This window comes from Silurus aristotelis (genome assembly GCF_946808225.1).
Source record: "Silurus aristotelis genome assembly, chromosome: 14".
Classification (NCBI taxonomy): domain Eukaryota; kingdom Metazoa; phylum Chordata; class Actinopteri; order Siluriformes; family Siluridae; genus Silurus; species Silurus aristotelis.
In genome coordinates, this window is record NC_139587.1 from 17,485,288 (window position 1) to 17,506,374 (window position 21,087).

The following is a 21,087-nucleotide window of genomic DNA, read 5'->3' on the forward strand; positions in this document are numbered from 1 at the left end:
TGTTGTTAAGCATTAACTGGCACCATCCCAATGTTCATGTAGCTTACAACAGGTTTATGATCACTGAACTGCTTTTTATTATCTTGAAAGCATGTATGTCCTTTTATGGTTCGCTGCTATCTGGAAGGTGCTCTCCATTTCTATAACACATCTTAGTCTTAGGAAAGGACCAGTTAGTTGTTGTAAAATCACAATCTACAAACTTCTAGCACCAAGAAAATATGTACTACACAGTCGTTCCTATAATCGAAGTTTCTTATGATGAAACCCGAGTACCCACGGTTTCACAGAAGTGTAGCTCAGTCAGGTTGCACATAAACTGAATCAACTACTCCATGTTTACAGAAAATTTTCTAAGAGATTGCAGGGAGGATCAGGATAAATAACAAATAACAGTGTCTGTGGAAGAAGGAACCTGGAAAAGAAAAATAAATTAGTACCCACATCCATTTTGCCGGGTTCCTGAAGTATCATATTAGTAATGGAGCAGTCAGTCCTGAAAAGACAAGTCCTGCAATTATTCACCAGGCCTGGACACAGCCCCTGAAGCATTACACGGCATCACTGCTTTGCTTTTCCCTGACATCTTCTCAAACAGAGAGCCCTGGTGAAAACTAAGAGGAGGGGGTTTCTGACAATGCTACCTATTAAGAAGGGTGAAATGGGGTTGCAGAAGATTTAAAGAGAAAATTTCTTTGCTTCATTTGTACCCAGACAAACTGTTCTGAATTCTCCTGTTCTCTCCTGCATGACCTAGGAGGCATTTGCTCGCTCCAATATAGTAGTCAATATTCAGAGCCTGTTTACAACAGAAAATGAGCTCCTATTTTTCATACACTTGCGAATCTCAGAGGAAGCCATGACCACAGGACACGATGTGCTAAAAGCAAGCACAGCTAGAATAATGCATTATGGTTTTAAATAGTCTCGAACAAAGCAGGAAATTTGGAGCGTCTCAAAAATCAACAAAGCCAAAGATCAGGTATTTGACCGCAAGCAGATGAATACTATAAAAGAAAAAAGGAAGTGTCAAACAGAGATCTTAGACACAGACACAACACAGCCTTGGGGAGATTATTTGTTGTTGTAGCTTTAAATAAATTAAATGAAAGGCAAACTAATACGCTGCACTAGATTACTTCAGAAAGAGAGGTATGCTGTGCAATGGTGCTCCAGCAGTAAAAGTCCATATTTAAAGATTCTTCCATATATTTCCTGTAGTAAAGAGTTCAACACGAATTGCAGCCTAAAGCAGCCTACCAGAATTCTCCCAGAATTATTTTTTTAACTCTGCTAATGAACTCGGTATCTTCCCCCTCAGTGGTGCAGACTCTATTAGAACAAATCCCAACTTTAAGGGAATGGATTATGAAAATGGATTACAGACACAACATAAACCAGAGCAACTGTATGAATTTATTAGCTGCAGGCCTTTATGAAGGAGGGGATGTGGGGATGAACTGGGCTAAATCGAATATACTGCAGACAAAACGGGTACCCAAGACAAAAATAAAACCCTGAATGAGTGCTGGTTAAGTCGTCTAGAACACATCTGCTCTGAAATAGTGGCAAAACCCCATTTACAAAGGGAAATGTGCAGATCAAATTTGTTTCCTCTGCACTGATTTAACCTGTTAGTCACTGATTTAAAAACAAACATGCAGACAAGAGATTAGACCCTGCTATCTTCAAAGCAAAGTATTGACAGAATGAGTGTTCTTCAGACTGATTACCATATAGCCTGGTGAGAATTCAGGGCAAATATACAGATTCAATCCTCTTCACCTTGTCTTGCAACTTTCTACCACTTCCCCACAAGACAGCGATCCTGCAATCTCTATACAACAAGAATTAACAGTTTTATTTTTCTTTTTTTTTTATTGTAAGCATACAAAACCAACCATACACAGGAACTTTACAGATTTTGCACAAATATTTTGGCAACAGTGTTTTTATATATGTTTGCCTATATTTTGTGTAGCCTTTCACAATTTATGCTAAATGTCGTTTTCCGTTCAGAGTCTGAATTTCAAACTGTTAACTTGTTAGTAAACGATATTGGATTCATTGCAGCCTTCGAGTCTCGGCACGTCTACGCAAAGGTTTCATATTCCTCCTCTATTCGCCTTGCGACATCTACATAATTGGCTTTACCAATATGGTAAATCCAAAATACAGAAAGACACAGTTCAGCATGAGTTTTGCAAGCATCTAGGAGTCGTACTCCTTCTAATCAGTTATATAGTTAAGTGAATCACTCGCTTTCTTTCCTTCCTTTTTTTCTTAGTTATTGCTGGGGGGTGTTCTGCTCCTCATTGGATGTAAGCGGAGTGTGTTCCGAACCGTACTTGCTCTGTAATGAGCGGGCAATGTAGCGCCAGTATTCCCGCCGTATAGTATCCTTCTCCTTGGCAAGCAGCTCACAGATCTAGAAGAGAAACCAAGGGGGGGTTGGGGGAAGTGGAGGGGGGGAAGCTTATTAAGACCAATTACTGCACATGATCAAAAATAAAATGACACTGTAAAATGCTGCACATTTCTCCAGCAGGCACAAGCAGCCTGACCTGTACTTTACTGTCAAGTTGACATTTTTCAAACAGGAAGAGGGATTGTTTTGCATTCCTGAGGGAAAAATACACCTCTCTGTGAGACACTAAAAGCCTTTTAGCTGAAGGGAAAGTGATCCTACGGTTAACGATTCTCAATATTCAGCACTTCTTGTTTGAATCTGAAAAGGTCACTAGTATGGGTTTGTTTCTTCAACACTTATATACAAATGTGTGTGTTCTCTTCTGTTGCCACTGAAAAGCTGAGGTAAACAACTTTTGGGTTAGGTTTTAATTAAAGCAGCTTTGTTTATGCCTACACATACACGATGCTCATTTCACAGTAAGTGACCGCACAGAAATTGTCCAAATATCAGAGACCATTGAATTTTTTTTTATTACATTATTGACCCAATATCTTTTTTACTACCTTATTACATAATACATCTCTACAGATGTGAATTGTAATGTGACTTACTTTGAATTAATTCAAATATGTACTCGCACATCGTGTCTTATATGTGAATGTGTGTGGACATTCATGACCACTTTATTGGGAACACATACACCAGCTCATTAATGCAAGTATCTAATCAGGCGATAGTCTTGATCAATAAATGCAAAAAATTATACACGAGATCTCCACAGTGAACTGAAAAGCATGTCAGAATGTAGAACAAATTAAACCTTGAGGAATGCGAGCTACAAAAAAAAACACCACCACCACCCGTGGCTGACGCTTGTGAGTGTGGAACACAACAAACAGGACTCTGAGGCTAAAATGGGCACAGGTTCACCAAAATTGGGATAGATGAAGATTAGAAAAACACTACCTGGTCTAATGAATCTTAATGTGTATGGTCTGCGGATGGTAGAGTCAGAATAAGGCAACAAAATCATAAATCCATGAATCCATCCTGCCTTGGGTTAACAGTTTAGACTAGTGTTGGTGATGTAATATTGCGGGGGATGTTTTCTTGGTACACGCTGAGCCAGTTACCACCAATCAAGCATGGTTTAAATGTCACAGATAGTGCATCGGTCATGTGATGCAATGATGTCAACATGGATCAAAATCACAAAGCAGTGTTTCGTTCTCAGAGCAAAGGTTGGGTCCTACAAAACATAAGCAGAGTGTTGCTAATAAAGTGGCTGGTGAATGTATGTATGTGCAGTGCCACATAGACTAAATGGACTTATCCCGCTCAAAACAACCATCATCCACAATATCAGAATATTATAACAGCAGCTGCATTTTTAACCATTACACAAGTTTCCACAAGCAAGAAAAGATTACATAAGGTTAAAGCATTAACTATGAGCTAAGGCTCTCTCAAGAGTGGACAGCTGAGATGGACACCCAATTAGTGATGAGAAGATCGGATCATTTTAGTGACTTGGTTACTATGAATCTCGTTCAGCACAATGAACAAATCTTTATTTATTTATTTATTTTGTCATTTAGTTCATTTTAATCGCCTTTATAGCGTATATGGGAGTCAAGTGACAGAAGAACAAACGACTCGGACCAGAGAACTCATGAGATGAACTTACCAATTCTGTTTCCTGTGTAATAAACTGCATATATGGGAGTCACGTGATAAAAGAGCGAACGACTCAGACTAGAAGAGTCAAGAAGTAAACTACTCAATTCTTTGAGTATGATTGATCTGGTTTTTTTGATTCCCAGAGATTTCCACTAGTTCTTCCTTTTTCTTACTGCTGTACATACCATGATCAATCATTCAGAAATGTAAGGGTTAATGTCTGTGTATTCCCAAAATGCATACAAAATCCAAACCAATTTAATCACAATATACATTTTACCAGTTATGTGCATAGAGTTTAGAATTATAAAACCTGCAATAGCCTAATTAAATGTATATGCCTACCGGTAAATGTAATGATCAAAGTGAAATAAAACATGGCATTAAATATTACACGCATAAGCACACCGACATCTCCGATAACCCAGTAAACCCCATCTTTGTAAAAACACATGGACACTAATACCTCAAACATCGTATATTCTACACATACACTTCTTCACTTAATGACTTAGGGATTAAATTATTTTAGGTCATTAGCTCAGGTACAAATTATGAAAGCTTTCTATTCATATCAGTTATTTAATGATGTGCTTCCACTAGAAAGAGCTGAGAAATTAAACTCAATAAGTTTTTTTTTATTTTTTGTGCACCGAGTTGATTTTTTTCTTTTTTTTTTACATGATTAAGCAGAGCATCTGTTGTTTTTTTTTTTAAATCCGATGGGATTGACTCTATAATGTTGCTTAAAAATTGCTATTACAAAGCATTTTAACTGTCACTGTGTACCTATTCGTTCTGAAAGTTAATAAATCATGGATGGCAGCTGAAACTTAATTTTAGCAAAACTGAACTCCTGTTCATTCCAGCTGATTCATCCCATGTCAGGATTTGTGATTTCCACGAACAACTCTCAAATCTCACCACTGGTCACTGCACGGGTAAACCCCAGATAATAAGGAGTCCTTTACCTCTCACACTGCTAATCTGAGTATCAGATCAATTCATCCATTTTTATATACACCACACACTCATTTGCTTGTTCAATCTTGTCTTATTGAGAATGTATTTACTCCTGGCAGCTCTGCCTCTGAGCAGAATCATTGTCCCTTCACTGGCTTTCTATAGCTGCCTGCATCAGGCTTAAAACACTGATGCTTGCCTACAAAGCCAGAAGTAAACCAGCATCCTTTTTTTTTTTTTTTTTTTTTTTTACCTCAAAGCACTTTCACACCCTACACTGCGCTCCTTCTGAAAGTCTAGCGCTGCTCGCCTGGATCCACCATCTCTCAGGGGACATGCACCTCAATTCTTCTTTTGAATGAAGATCCCCTACATGTCCAAACAGCTAAGTATCTGGGTCTTCATCTTCAAACAGCCTACCTCTTCCTTAAGTGCTTAAATGAACACTTTCTCTGTGTCTGTTCTATCTCACTAAGGAGCCAGACTAAAAAAGGTATCAGGAGAATGTATTTATTGATAAAGACTTGAAAGCACCTTTGTAAAGTCTTTCCGGATTAGGCCATCTGCCAGTTTCCATAAATGTACATGCAAGAATAACCCTCACTCTGTTTAATGAATCTGTGAAAGCATAACATTGCAGCTTTATTCACATTTAAATGTGGTTTTAAAAGGATTTAAGACCTGGTGCTTATTTTACCATTAGTGACAAAAAATAAATATAAGTCAGCATAATCATTTATATAATTATACCTGTACTACTCAACACGTTTTTTTTGTTTACCTCTACGGCTTTGCTGAGCGTGTCAGTCTTGTTGTTACTGTTGTTTGTTTCAAGTACATCCTCGTAGAAATCCACTAGGAAGCCAAGCAGATGTGGTGAGCAGCATGTCTCCTGCAGTTCCTGAACTTGCTGCAGCACTCCGGGATGCGCTGAAAGTCCTGTAGCCTGCAGAATCCTACCCCAATCAATCAAACGCACACAGGAGAAACGCTTTCATTCAAAATGTCTATAAGTCAAATGCAGTGTGCTAGAACATGTTTAACACTTTATATTACAACATAGCAAACAATCCTTTCTTTTTTCCTGTTCGATCAACAAGAATGAATCAAAATACTGTATACTCTAATAAATTGAGAAATGGTGCCATCTATTGTTCACAAGTACATATTACCCTCATCCACAAACTGGATTAGAATAAATAGTAAAGATGCTTTTATTGTTTAGGACACAGCGCAACTCTTACCCTTTAAGATAATTCCATGCACTTTCGTTGTGTGGTGCTTTCTTGATTTGTTTTAGGGAGTACCTGTTCCAAAATAAAAGAGAAACAAATGAATGATTACAAATCAGCAACTAAAATGAAATAAATGCTACAAGATAGAAACGAACATATATGATGTAAAGATAAAAAGGTTCTGTGAGAGAGTCAGACTTACTGCACTTCTCGCTCTAGCACTTCTGCAGGAGAGTACGTAGTGGTGTGACTGATGACAAAATGGCGCTGGTTCCACGCAGAGTTATTCCTCACATCTTCCTCCAGCAGCTCCTCAACGTACTCCAGCTCTCCATCCCACAGTTTATATTCCTAGGCACCACATATACACAAGAGAGAGAGAGAGAGAGAGAGAGAGAGAGAGAGAGAGAGCTTTTATAGTGAATCGTTGTGCTTGACATTTACATGTATTCACTTGCCAGATGCTTTGATCCGAATCAAATTGCAACTCAAAGCACACAACTGAACTGTTGAGAGGCAAAGCAATATGTGAGCGTTTTGCTGCATCTGTGTTGGCAAGATTGCAATCATTCCAATATGATTTCGCCAATGAGTAAAGAACGGAGAACCCATTTGGCCAATCACTTACACTGGAAGGTCATTTTCAGACAATGGGGATACGTTCTTAAATGAGGGTGAATGTGTACTTGTGTATTATCAGTGCAAATACCCGTGTGTCTCAGTACCGCACCAAAAGAAAACTGTATTTTATATGTAAGATTTAAATAAAGAGGTTTTCTCAGATATTCTTTGAAAAACACAGCAAAAACACATAAGAGTGGCAGACTGGAACTTTATGGACAGTACAGAAAACTATTAAAAATCATTTTTAACTATCTAAAGTTATGAAGTCACAATTGCACTGGCATACTGTAGTAAAAGCACAACTTCACTTATTACAGCACCATACCTACAGTGTCTAACTCAACATAACATTCTTAAACCTTTATAACATCAAAGTAACATACATGCATGCTTTTCTTTCTAGAACTTGCATGTAAACAGCAGCTTCTACTTAAGAATGAAACTCAACTAATTCTCTCTCTCTTCTTACAGACTCTCGTTTCCGCATATCTGGCAGATATCTTATTGTGCCTGAGCTTCAGCATCAGTTGAAGCTTAATCCCAGCAAAACTAAACTGTTTTTCATCCCAGGTGATTCATCTCAATGTTCAATGTTAAGATCTTGTGATCACTATGGAAACTCTCTCATGGTAGGCCAGTCTTTGAAAGACCTCTGCAACTGATCCAGAATGCAGCCACACAACTTGTTTTTAACCACCCTAGGATCTCCTTTATCATCCCACTGCTACTCTCCCTCCACCGGCTTCCTGTAGCTGCCAGCATCAGATTTGCTTTTGGACCCTGCTTTGGCACCAAGGTGGTGGGACAAACTTCCACTTGACATCTGAAACATCTGAGTGTCTTCAAATGACATCTAAAGAGCTACCATCTATCTTTAAGAAGCTATCTTCCAGAGCTTCTTAAATTAGCACTTCTTCCTTTTTAAATAAAAAAAAAAAAGGCTTCCTAACTATTATCCCCCAAAAGAGTTTTAGGCAGATTTATACTAATAAAAGTCTGTGCCCTAATTAGAGGTCGACCTATTGATCAGGCCTATTTTAGGCATTTTTTAATTAATCGGTGTTGGCCGATTGTGCGTAACATAACTCTTCCATACCAGCAGGTGGCATTGGTGAGTACTCGGCATCCAAACAGTGAAACTTGAAGTAAGAGCTGTAAATATATAAAGCAAGCAGCATTTTCCACCTGCCACAGTCATTACTAACGGGTCCATGTAGTTTTTTTCAATCATTTCTGCTAAGTTGCAAAGACAAGATCAAGAGCAAGAATGAAACAAGCATGTTTTTCTCGTGTGCTCATTTACCAAGCTGACTAGCCAATCGGATTCTCTTTCTCGATGATGAGCTCCGCTGCTGAATTGACATGCAGAATCAGCCAAAAAACAGCAGACGGCACCCGACCAGTGCCAACAGTGCAGAACAAAACTATTGCTTACCAACACTCAAAACTCTCCAGACATCCCCAACGACAGTGCTTATCATTCGTTCTTAATCTTGCCTTATATATTTCATATAATGCTACTTTTGAAGAGACATTGAGGATAACTTTTGGGGAAAGAATGCAAGTCAGATTTTAAAACTGTGTTGTTAGCGATCCTACAGGATCTACAAGAAGGCTACAGGAACGCTCAGGGACCAAAACCTGCTAACAAGTGAACTGATTAAAGAGGCTTGTGTTGTTTAATAAATGTTCAATTTAAGCAATTTTCTGTATTAATTCTTTATAATTAACTGTTAGATTTTATGTGCTGAAAAAAAAAAAGAAAATCATCCACAAAAAATCTGCATTCTGAATATCAGCATCAGCCAGAGAAAAGACCTGCCATAAATTGAAAAGTGTTAAAGACCCCTAAAAATAAATGAAAGCCATAATTGTAGTCGTCTGTTCAGTCTGTTATCTGTTAACCATCCCAGGAAATTAACATCCTTCAACATCCTTTTTGAAGTCAAAATACTTTAGCAGACATTGCAGAAGGGGTGAGCAAATCATTAGCCTGGTTGCCAAAGAGAAAGATTTTGTTCCAAATCCTGCCACCTGCTGCTTCTGAGATGCAAACTTACCATTTTCACCAAGTCCTGTTAGTAATGCTTTCAGGAAAAGAAAGGGGAAGAAGAAAAAAAAAAAAAAAAAAAAAAACACTGGTGCATGAAATTTTGATGGATGAAATGCTTGAGTGGAGGAGAGATGCGTGAGGTCATTCGAACTTTTTACCTGAATGACCCACTGTCTGTGCTGCCATGCATGGTAGTTCTTGGCATCTTGAACAAGGATCTCAGACGTGAACTGCAGCTCTTTGGACGGATCATTAAGCCACTCGACCACCATATGCCTGTGATGCCTTAAGCCAAACACAGAGAGCAAAGTCAAGGGGACTACACATATTCTGACAGAGGAAGCAAAGTATTTAGCTTCTGTGTGTATTGTGTAGAGCAATAGACGGTCATTAAAAATAAGAAACATCATTAATCTGGGACAATTTTTAATTTTTTTTTAATTGGTAATTACAGGTATATTACATGCTGATAAAGTGGTGAGATATGCATTACCAGACTTGATAGTTCTTGGGTTGCTCTTCTATAATTGCAGTGATATACTTCATCTCCTTTCTCAAATCTTTCTCCAAAGCCTGCAGCAATACTCTCCTGTAGTGCCTGCACAAAGGATTCCAGCAAGCAAAGCATAAAAAAACAATATTACCAGGGATCTTTAAGTAAAGCTAGCACTAGGTGATAGAGCAGTGTAATTTATTGTTCAAAAGGGTTGAGGTCAGCGCTCTGAAGCAGACCACTCAAGATCTTTCACTTCAACCCATGTAAGCCATATCTTCATCGAGCTCACTTTCAGCAAGAGGGAAATGTCATGCTGGAACAGGTTTGGATGTCCTAGTTTAAGCGAAAGGAAACTTCAACTTTATACAGTTGAGTATCTACAGTTTTATAGTCACAGTTTGTAGAAGAACCACATATGGATGGGAAAGTCAGGTGTCCCAATATTTTTGTCTATATAGTGCTTGTGTAAGATTACAGTTTTATTTCTAAATGTTGTACTTGGCTATTAAAACTACTACTTTCTTGTAGTTCGGAATAGTCCTATATTATAACAATGTTGGTCACATACTTTCTTGAAGATCTTGCAGAATTACCAGCAAAAAGTAATAGTGCAGATCACAAAGACAAACAATATAGGTTATAAAGTTGAACAGAGCCTAATGACACCAGCCCCTCTGCCCCAACCTATAGCACCCTGAAAACAGCAGTCAAGCCTTTATAGGACTTGATAGCTCTGTCTCCAGTTATAACAACACATCAAATGCTGCTACTGAGCTTATACTGTTTTAGCCATTTAGTCAGACACTGCCTCAGTTCAAATTTTGGGAAATAATAATAAAAAAGAAATTCTGGAAAATATAAAGTTTTATATAAATTTTATTGTAGGACATGGTGAACCTGGCACATTTTGTTCATCTAACCATTTTTGATGATTTCTATATAAAAAATATATATACAGTGGAACCGACTTAGCTCGACCTCGGTTAACTCGACAACCCTATTAAGTCGACGTTTTTAAGTGGAACCGCCAAATTCTCGCTTTGTCTTAGCATTTTTTTATCGGTTATGTCAACTTTTTTTATGTCACCGAACCCTGATATCTCGAACACAAGGGGGGAAAAATTTAGCCATTTAATGTCAGTTATGTCGATCGTCGCTGTGCAGCCGCAGAAGAACTCGCGAAAGTGGTGGAAAAATCAAGCCTTACAGATGCTACAGGCGTTGTATACTGGTGAAACTCTGCTGTTAGTTATTGCACATATGCCTTTTGTTGTTAAATGTTATGCGATGAACGGGAGGCGAGCGCGGCGCTTGGTAGGAGCGTGGGATGAGCAGCAAAAGCATAGAATGAACAACGGCAGGATTGGGGGGGAATCCGCGATGCGCTTTGGAAAGAAAAGCGCAGCCGTTGAGAGAGTGCTGGTGGGAAGACACGTACCGGGATACGCATGAGCGATAACAACGACCGCCGTGAACCAACATCTACCAACAATAACGGACAGTGAGAGTGTGGAAGTTTAAATAGGAGCTGGTGATGATGCTAAACGAGCACCATATGTGCGCGATTGAAGCCGGGAGCTTCAGAGAAAGCGGCCAAGAAAAAGAATTTGTGGATTCCTGACAGTTAAACATGTATGTACATTTTATAGCATGCCTTCATCAAACAAATCGCGGCAACGCTGTTGTGTAAAAAAACCTTCAAAAACACGTGCATGCACATTCTCATTTATTAACGCACATCATGTACATAAAGAAATTTCAAGCATGTTAATATATTGCCGCCATATTGATTTTCGTTTATCTCAATCCTTTTTGGCAACCCCCTAGGATATCGACATAACCGGGTTCCACTGTATATATATTTTTAGGCATCATTTTTCTTCATTAATATTTTCTTTAAATTATTCTGATTTGAATGGAATAATGAAGCCTGTTTAGTGCAGCAGCAGTGTCAGGGACAAGATTGTAGACCTGCACAAGGCTGGAACGGGCTACAAGACCATTGGCCGTATGTTTTTGGTCATTGTCATACAAGACCCATTCATTACCCATCTTCCAGTGTTCTGGCTGAGGCCAGGAGGTTCTCATCCAAGATTCTACAGTGTAAAGTCCTGTTTATGTGGAGAAGTCTTCCTGCACCCTAGGCAGAGAAACAGCCCCAAAGCAGAATGTTTCCATGTTTGACAGTGAGGATAGTGTTCTTGGGGCCAAACAGCTCAATTTTGGTATGACCATATCACATTCTCTCAAATCTTCTCTGAACCCTTCAGGTGCTCATTGGCAAACTTCAGACGGGGCCTGTTCAAGTGCATTCTTGAGCAGAGAGACCTTGTTGTTTTACCTTTGGTTTTCTTGGTGACTGTTGTCCCAGCTCGCTTGAGATCATTAACAATCTCCTCCCGTGTAATTCCGGGCTGATCCCTTACTGTTCTCAGAATCATCCTTACCCCATGAGGTGAGATTTTGCATGGAGCTCCAGAGAGAGGGCCATTGACTTATCTTATATTTTTCCATTCTCTAATTATCATGCCAACAGTGGTCTCTCTCACAAAGCTTCTTACTGATGGTTTGGTAGCCCATTCCAGCCTTGTGCAGGTCGACAATCTTGTCCCTGACATTCTTTGACAGCTCTTTGGTCCTGCCCATGGTGGTGGAGAGTTAGAAAGGAAGAGGTTGATTCTGTGACGGGTGTCTCGAGTGGATATTAGGAGTTCTTTTTTAAAAGGACAGGACTAATTACAAGAACCTTTCTTTGAAGTTTCTTTTTATGGATTTGTTAAAATAAACCTACCATAAAGATTCTAGCCTGGTTTTTTTCTTTGCTGGGGGTAAACTCACAAAAACAGCAGGGGATCAAACAATTATTTCACCCACTGTATTTTTCCAAACTCACCATACTGTATAATTTGCAGCGTTGAGGTCAATGGCATCAGCAGTGAGTGCAAAGGCTCTCTCACTCTTCTCATCATTCTTCAGCAAGGCTCTGAAGTAATCGAACACATCTGAGACTGTAAAGAGACAAAAATATCAGTGTATATCAATATTTGTTTATCAGTGCAGGCTTGTGTGTAAAATGAGCGAGCAATAAATTCACTCACATCGGTCTGAATATGCAATTTTTACCACAGGGTTGGGTCCGTCATCCTGAGGAACCGGCTCCAGATCTGCCCAGTCTTTCCTGTCCCTTTTCATGAAAAAATACAATAAAATGATTGAGGCTTAAATAAACAGTGTATTTAAAATCGTCTTGCTAAAAATAAACAAAAATTTGAATGAATAAAGCTTGGTTTGCCAAACAAAAAAACAAGCTGGAATGCTCAAACTGAAAACGGTTTCTGAATTACTACTAGAAATAAAAGATGGGGTTTTATTACAAGACAATGCACAACAGCAATGCAAATATAACGTAATTAAATAATGTGTCAGGGAATAATTATTAAATATAATATAAGTTACTAGCTGCCAATAAGAACTACCTGGTAGCTAGTCGGAGTGAACTGGACAGAACAGTGTAACAAGCGAGCTAGCATCATAGAGCTCAATAAACCTAGCTGCCGGCTAGTCATCTCTGCTTATTTCAGAAATATATTTAATGAAATTCAACATATTACTTACATATCTAAAACATTTTCCACAGTAAATATATTAACCAGTGAAATAATGACTTGGCAGTAACGCAGTTTATCTTTCTAAAGCTGTGAGAGTTCAGGAACTACAGAAGCCGGCTATGCTAACTCACTAACTTGCTAGCTAACTAGCAAACCAGCTCGCTCAGGCTGCAGTGTTTACCTGTAAAACACATAACCGCCGCTCAGATGCTCCTCCAAATCAATATCCAGGTCCTCTTCCGCATGGTCAAAGTTTACTTTTCCGTCTTCTAAAGCATCAGACACCGCGTTCGACATCTCCTCTACTGATGCCATTCGGACTGAAAGTTGCCTGACTAGCTCGTCTAAATGGCTCCGAGACACACAGAGAGAGACAGTGAGACAGAAGCTAGCTGAGTTTGACAGCCTGTGCACACAAGAGTGTCGAGGACGAGGCAAAGACAAATCAGAATAAAAGTGTGAGGCTCTGCGATGTATGAAGTCTGAAGCTGTTTTGATTTACGATTTTCAGTAAATAATGATAATCACTCCCAGCAATCTCCTCAAGAACAACAACAATAAAAATAATAATAATGGGGTGATGGTAGCTCTTTATGGCTCTGGGTTTCCGATTGCAAGTCTCTGGTTCAAGCTACAGCACCCCCAAGCGGCCACTGTTGGGCCCCTAAGCAAGGCCCCTAACCCGCTCTGCTCCAGGGTCACTGTATCATGGCTGATCCTGTGCTCCAACCCCAGCTTCCTATGTGATGTACGTGTCAAATGAATGCATCTATAATAATGCACTTAGAAATGAAGAACATTGGAAACTGTCTATAGCAGAGGTGCCAAAACCTTTTCCCATAAAGGCTCAAAAATCTAACTGGATTGTGGTCTAGAAACCAAACATAAATAGTGCATTATACTAACCGTATAATATTCCAATAAAAGATGCCATGCTTCCACTTATGATTGTATAATATTTGAGAATCAATAAATAAGCATTACTCTGTAATCTGGTTTAGTATTGCAGTTTCATTTTGGTCCCATTTTTTTTAGTTCAATTAAAAGTATAACATAAAGACAATCTAATATAAATACAATAAATCCATGGTTCATGTGAGATACATGTAAGACACTAATGAGAGACATGGAGTTGCTCCTTATTTAAAAAAAAAAAAAAAAAACTTTTCCTCTACATTAAATTTCATTGTACATTTTTTTTGTTGCAGCTTAAACATAAAATAAAACATGTAGTAAATATACAATTATGAATGAAGATCTGTAGTAGTGGCTCTTGTTTTTTGTTGTTGTTTTTTTTTTTTTTATCATACATCGCACGGCCGTATGACTGGTTCGGGCAGTTCTGGTCTAAAGAGTTTTTATTAAAATGTGTATAGAGTTTAATGCCAAAAGCAAAAGACAGTCAGTATCAGTATGTTTTTGTTTTGTTTGTTTTAAGACAGTAATTGACTTTTAAACGGTCATTGAACGCTGCATGCAGGCTAAATCAGTGCCAGAGCGTCGCCAAGCAACCGGTTGTCAAGGAGATGTTTGTACTCAGCGGTCAGCTCCTGAAATCAGTGCTGAGCGCAGGGATTTATCAAGTTTTATACACTTTCATCAAAGTATCATTGTCTCTGATTTGTGACAGAGTTAACATGATGTAAGTCATTGTAAAACTGATGGATTCCTCTGACTCGACGACTCACGGGACCAATAACCAGCAGAAAACCCGAAAAGACCAAGCGCTCAGCGTCGTTCTGAGTGTTTATGAGAACTCTGAGGTTTTCAAGTCCTACGGGAATACAGGTAAGCTTGAACGCTGCATTAGTTACTAGCGTGCTCATTAGATTAATTTGGCTTATTATATATAGTTCTGTCAAAAAGCTTTATGCAGGTGTAAAATAAAGCTGTAAAGTAAGAATGCTTTCAAAATAGAAGTGTTTTTTTCTTCTTTAACAAAAAGAGTAAGTAAATGACAGTAAATGAACCCAAATCAATATTTGGCTGCATAACAGCATCAGTTCCTGCAGGTGAACCTGCACAGTTTTAGAAGGAACTTGGTAGTTTGTTCAAAACATCTTGGAGAACTTATAAGCAAATGGCCAATAAGCAAATGGCCACAATTCTTCCATGAAAACCACTCTTGGCCAGACCTCTCTATACAGAAAATAGGTGTACCTGGGTCCCACTGGATTCCACCAGTTCTTTGCTGGTGGCACTGCTGGGCATCATCTGATGTGGAAGGGAAGTAAGCATGATGTGTCTTTCATCTACTACATTAAGTCCACTGCGTCTACAATCCTCAACACTTCCAATATTTCTTCAAAATAGCCTAATAGCACATCTTCAAACCCCAGTCTGCTTTGAAATCTTTGCCTGGGAGAGGCCTTGCTTGCTTGTGTCTTGATGCTATACACAGTCTTGTTTGGTGTATGACTTGTGACATGAAACTTCTTCCACAACCTTAACCGTAGTCACAGAGTTTGGTTGTTTTTCACCAGTTTTTAGCCTCCTACACAGCTGTTACTCTGTCAGTTAATGACTGTGTTTCAACCTAGATCTGAAATTGATGATACATAGTTTTCACCTTACTCTGATCCTACAAAATCTCTGACTTTGTTCATGTGTACAAAGTGTGCAAGTGTAAGAACTGAAGTCAAAGTGTAGTCACACCAAATATTAAGATGATCCGGATTTTATTCTGTTCATTTACTTTCCATTTTGTTAATTATTCAAAACATGATGAAAAAGCTGACAGTTTTGTGTTGAACAAATAAGTTTAATCTCTTTACTGCAATTACAATTTCTTTTTTCTTTCTTTTTTTTTAAGTCTCTAAAGAAATTAAAAGATGGCACTATATTATCATAAATTTGATATGAGTGCTTGTCAGTGACGTGTTAGTAATCTCCACAGGCACTACTTCTGTATAAATATATAAATAAATAAAAAATGATAAATAAATAAGGGCTCGTCCAGTAGTATTATGTGCACATAATAACATTTCGTAATCAACATGATCTGAAATGTTTACATGATTAAATGCTTTTATTAAATTCAGGACATTTCTTTATTTCTGGTGGTGTCTCCAATTTAAGATGGAAATTAGTAACATGTGAATATGGACTTAAATGCAGAATGCCTGTTGAAGAAGGTTGAGAATCTGCTGAAGAGCAGGGCTGAAGCAGGAGATACCCAAGCCAGCTTCTTGCTAGGATATCTCTATTATGAGCAGGTAATTATTTGAGAGACTCAGTGATTTTTTAGATACAGACTGGCAGTGAGAGACTGCTCAGTGGGAGTATGGATTGCATTCATGGATTTTTAAAGCCACCAAAATCCAATTACTGGACCTTGTGATTTATGTCAATTTTTATTAATTAATCTTTTATGACAGCGCCACTATAAGGATGCTGAGGCTATATTTGATGGGATTAAGGAGAGAGAACCTGAAGCTCTCTACCAGCTGGCTGTTATGTACTATGATGGACTTGGTACCAATGCAGACCCTGTAAGTTTTGCTTGAATGGTGGTGTTTTACAGGAATTAGGTATAGATGGATACAGTAACATTATGCCTATTTACTACTCCCTGTATAATCTTATTAAAACAAAACAGCTATGATGAACTCCTAGAAGTGAACAATATTCTGTTTCATAGTGTATGCTGTATATAAAAAAAACATTAAATTATATATTATATTCAATCAACCTATTTTAGGTCCCAAAGTGTTTTGTTCCTCAACAAATGCTATTACAATGAGTATTACATTTATTTAGTGACTAAAAATGCCCTTAGATTTAATGTTTAGAAACATCATGTAGGACAAGTTAGTCCCTGTTTTAGACCACTTTCAATACGAGATCTATACACTCTTATTCTCTCATCCTCCTTTTTTTTTTCTCGCTTGAAGGTACACAATAAAACAACACAGCTTTATACTAACAAACCTGAATAGGTGTCTTCCTGGTGGAAAACTTACAAATAGTATAAATGTTAAAGTATATATCTTACATCATGTCAATAATGACACATTGCATTACACCATGTGATGTTACAGCATTGTTTAAATCTGTTTATTACTAGGCTTGAAACATGCAGAGTCTCTGTGACTGAGCGGTTACTATAGAAATGATAATATGTACACGATTCCAGCCAATAAATGTGTTGTGTGTTCATTTCCTTCCTGTCCTAAACAGAGCAAAGCAGTGGACTATATGAGAAGAGTAGCTGAATGCGACACAGGCAGAGTCAGATATGCAGCCTTGTACAACCTGGGAAGAGCTTACCTGCAGGGATATGGAGTGCAAGCCTCCAGGGAAGAGGCAGAAAAGTGAGTGCAGTCAGAGTAGCCTCTGAAGAATAAAAAACAAATAAAACATAAATCAATTAAAAAATCTTTAGTTCTGAGTAGCATCTCTTCATGCCTGCAGATACTGGCTCATTGCCGCAGATGATGGAAACCCAAATGCCAGCGTGGCAGCTCAGTCCTCTCTCGGCTTGTTGTTTTGTAGCCCTGAAATACGGGATCTTAAAAAGGTAGTGAAGCACTGACTAGCAAACCTTTTGTATAAAAATATGAAAAAAATTACAAACAAGAACAACTGATGAAGCTTAGCAAAGTTCAGATGTATGTATGATACCCTGATACTATGTCCCTATCCCAGGCATTTTATTGGCACTCTGAGGCCTGTGGTAATGGCAGCCTGGAATCCCTGGGGGCGCTAGGAATCATGTACCTACATGGATACGGTGTGTCTAAGGACCTGCAGTCTGCTTTTCACTGTCTCACAGAGGCGGCGGCGAGGGGTAACGTTTATGCCCAGGGCCACCTTGTTGCTTACTACTACCAGCGCAAAATCTACACCAGAGCAGCACTTTTGGCTGAGAGGTATCACAAGTAAATAATCAAAGGCAAAGTCATTAAGTAGGCATTCAAAAATTATTCAATTATACTCAATACAAAATACCAGTCAAATTCAGATACTGTACAGAGAGTTAATTGTTCGCAGGCAAGTAAAATTGGTCACAAAGTGTCTCTACAGTACACCTGCTTCTTTACTTGGAACGACTGACTCTGGTTTCTTATAGTGCGAGCTCAGTAATGAATTATATTTGAGTTTTTTTCAGTTTTCCCCAAATAGGGAAATTAAACAGAATGGGGTTTATTAGTAAAAGAACAAAATTAGCATCTTGGTGGTGTAAGGGCGATTAGCCACCTCCAACCCAAATAGTTTCAATAGGGTTTGTACAGCACAGCCTATGCTAACAATTTTTCAAAGAACAACACTTTTATTGCTACATGTATTGTTCCCCCAATTGTCTTTATCTTTTTATATCCATGCTTAAGTTATAATTAGTCACTAAATTGCAACTTTTCCTGTCAGAACACTTAATGCTAGCGTATTACTCTTCAGTGTTAAACAGCCCTGAAAGTTGAGACTCCTTCCAAAAATCTCCAACCAAGACCAACTCATTTCAACCTTTCAAGTCCCTGTGTTTTTGTGACATACGTGTTTATATACTAGATTGAGTACATGAGTAGAAACCTGTGACTTGACATTCATCGCTGCTAGTCAGGTAATTCGGAAAATCAATCGTTTATGATGATAATAAAACCAAACTGATGAGCTTGGCTAAAGTTAGCTAATTTGCAAGACTTGTGTGGACTCTGGATTATAGAGACATCATGCCCTTCCTTCATATGTTTCTGAGTAGCTGTAGCAAATGAACCATTTGCTTATTTATGTATTTGGAGTTCTTTTGGAACGTTTAGGATTTAACATCAAATATATGGACAAAATTTTGTAGACACCTGACCATAAGATTCATATGTGCCTTTCGAACACACAGTTGGATAAAAGTGTGTCAAAGGAGTGAGTTTAATTTAAAGTTAAATGTAATGTACAGTGTATGCAGTTATAGGTGCCTACCTACAGATCTGGAACAGATCACTAGACTGTTATTAATATAGTAGATAAAGTCCCAGAACCAAGATGTAGAGCTCATAAGTGGTTACAATACAGGCATTAAATCTCCAGAAAATGTGCAATAAAAATTTAACCCCTCTTACTATATATTATCCAGTTATTTATCTTAGGTTTCACTGGCTACACTATGCATATGCACATAGGTATTTGGACTTTTCAAGCCATGTGTCATTCTTCCCCAAACTGACTTGATTGTTCTTGTGGCTGAATGAACACAAATCTCCACAACCACACTCTAAAATCTAGTGGAACATAGAGCGTGGAGGTGGTCATAACAGCAAATGAGTGAGAAATACCAAACAAGTGGTTAAAGAAAAAATATATGCTTATGCATTGCAGGGTGAGCAAGTATGAAGATGTTAGTGAAATAGCAAATTTCACCAGCTGCAGTTCTGAGTACATTTGTAAAGGCATAGCTATTGGCCTGTTCTATTTTGCCCGCTGCATCCAGCTCGGCCGGGGAGTCACACAGAACACAGAAAAAGCACAGTATTATTACGCTAAGGTAAGGCGCTGATTATACCTGAATATACAGTGTAACAGACATTTACTAAATGAGCAAATCATGTGGCAGCAGCACAATAACTAAAATATTGCAGAAACAGAAACAGCTATATACAAACTTCAGAATAAAGACAAATGTGATCTCAGTATCTTTGTCCAATGCATAGTTGTGGGTGTCAGACAGGCTGGTGTAAATTATTTTGAAACTGCTGATTTCGTCTACACAGATTGGTTTGTTTAAAAAAATTAAAAAAAAAAGATGTCGCTAGTGGGCAGCATAGAAATTCTAGAATCTAGAATAGAAAATGATAAAAATAAATATATTTTACCTTTATGTCAGCATTGTCAAACCATGTAAACTATGATGTATATAAAAAAATAGAAATATAAAAAAAATATTCAAATAGTATAAATTTCACGCAGCACTTTAACTGAAACATCACCAAAACCTTCAGTATTCATCTTCCACTATTGACATCATAAATTACTGTTCAGTATTCAATACAGAAGCACCTTGTTGAACAACAAAGATAGGCTTGTTCAAGCTGCCAGAAAGTCTACAATAATTCAAATAAAAAAAATTACATTTTATACTCATGATACCTAAAAAAAAAAAAAAAAGGCATCATAGAAAGCTATATAAAATATACATTGGGGGAGATGGGCTACAACAGCAGAGCACATTAGCCAAGAAAGGAAATCTGAAGCTACTATGAGCACAGGCTTTTTAATCCTAGATGTTTAAAGTGAAAATTAATTCTTCTAATTCATAAATCATTTACTGTATCTGCATGATTTTAGGTTTTGTTGGGCTGCCACATGATTGGCTGATCAGATAATTGCATGAATGAGCAGGGATACAAGTGTTCTTACTAATCTGGGTTGTAAATCTATGTTTGTATATTTATGTTTTAATGTGATATATAGAATGACCCCTGTGCTAATGAAGAGCTTCACTGATATTGACATATGTTGCTTTTTGTGATGTGTATGTGTAGCACATGAGTTGTTTCCCCCCCTCACTTCTTTCTTTTCAGGCAGCCCTGATGAACCCAGGAGTTTTTAAGGACCTCCAGATGAACCTCATTAATGGCAGAATGTAATATTTATATACATGAAGTGCTGCCACATTAAATTCACCAAATGCAGCTGTTGATTGTTCACAAAGTAGACTTAGTTTTCTTTCCTCCAATTATGGTACTTGGGTGAAAAACCTTTAAATGATCAAACACATCTCACCTACTTGATGTGGTTACAACTTCTGACCTCGATGATAATTTAGAATCACTTTTATCCTGCTGATTGATCCTGGTCAGGGCCACGTGGATCCGAAGCCTATCCCAGAAACACCACTTCATCATAGTGGACCATTCACACACTCACTCCTACACCTAAATGCAATTTCACAGAGCCGATAGAACATCTACTGATGTTTTTGGGAGGTGGGAAAGAAACTGAGAACCCCCTTGTGAACACAAGGAGACCTCACAAACTCCACACATAATAACCCACACTCAGGAGCAAACTAATGACTGAAGCTG

At 38.2% G+C, this 21,087-nt stretch overlaps 2 protein-coding genes across 2 annotated transcripts; one reads left to right on the forward strand and one right to left on the reverse strand.

Annotated features, from left to right (window-relative positions):
• Positions 1–1,858: 1,858 nt before the first annotated feature.
• Positions 1,859–14,406, reverse strand: fnta (farnesyltransferase, CAAX box, subunit alpha). The gene is made up of 9 exons (XM_083561638.1): positions 13,254–14,406; positions 12,563–12,648; positions 12,358–12,472; positions 9,462–9,566; positions 9,127–9,253; positions 6,494–6,642; positions 6,301–6,363; positions 5,838–6,012; positions 1,859–2,428 (listed from the first exon to the last, which is right to left on the reverse strand). The coding sequence occupies exons 1-9, from the start codon at positions 13,385–13,387 to the stop codon at positions 2,288–2,290; spliced, it is 1,095 nt and encodes a 364-aa protein (XP_083417764.1). The 5' UTR covers positions 13,388–14,406; the 3' UTR covers positions 1,859–2,287.
• A 202-nt stretch (positions 14,407–14,608) lies between these two features.
• lrp2bp (LRP2 binding protein) lies at positions 14,609–21,053 on the forward strand. Its single transcript, XM_083561639.1, has 8 exons — positions 14,609–14,860; positions 16,190–16,287; positions 16,450–16,563; positions 17,252–17,385; positions 17,486–17,591; positions 17,720–17,943; positions 19,382–19,547; positions 20,584–21,053. Exons 1-8 carry the CDS (start codon positions 14,734–14,736, stop codon positions 20,647–20,649), a joined length of 1,035 nt encoding a protein of 344 aa, XP_083417765.1. The 5' UTR covers positions 14,609–14,733; the 3' UTR covers positions 20,650–21,053.
• The last annotated feature ends 34 nt before the right edge of the window (positions 21,054–21,087 follow it).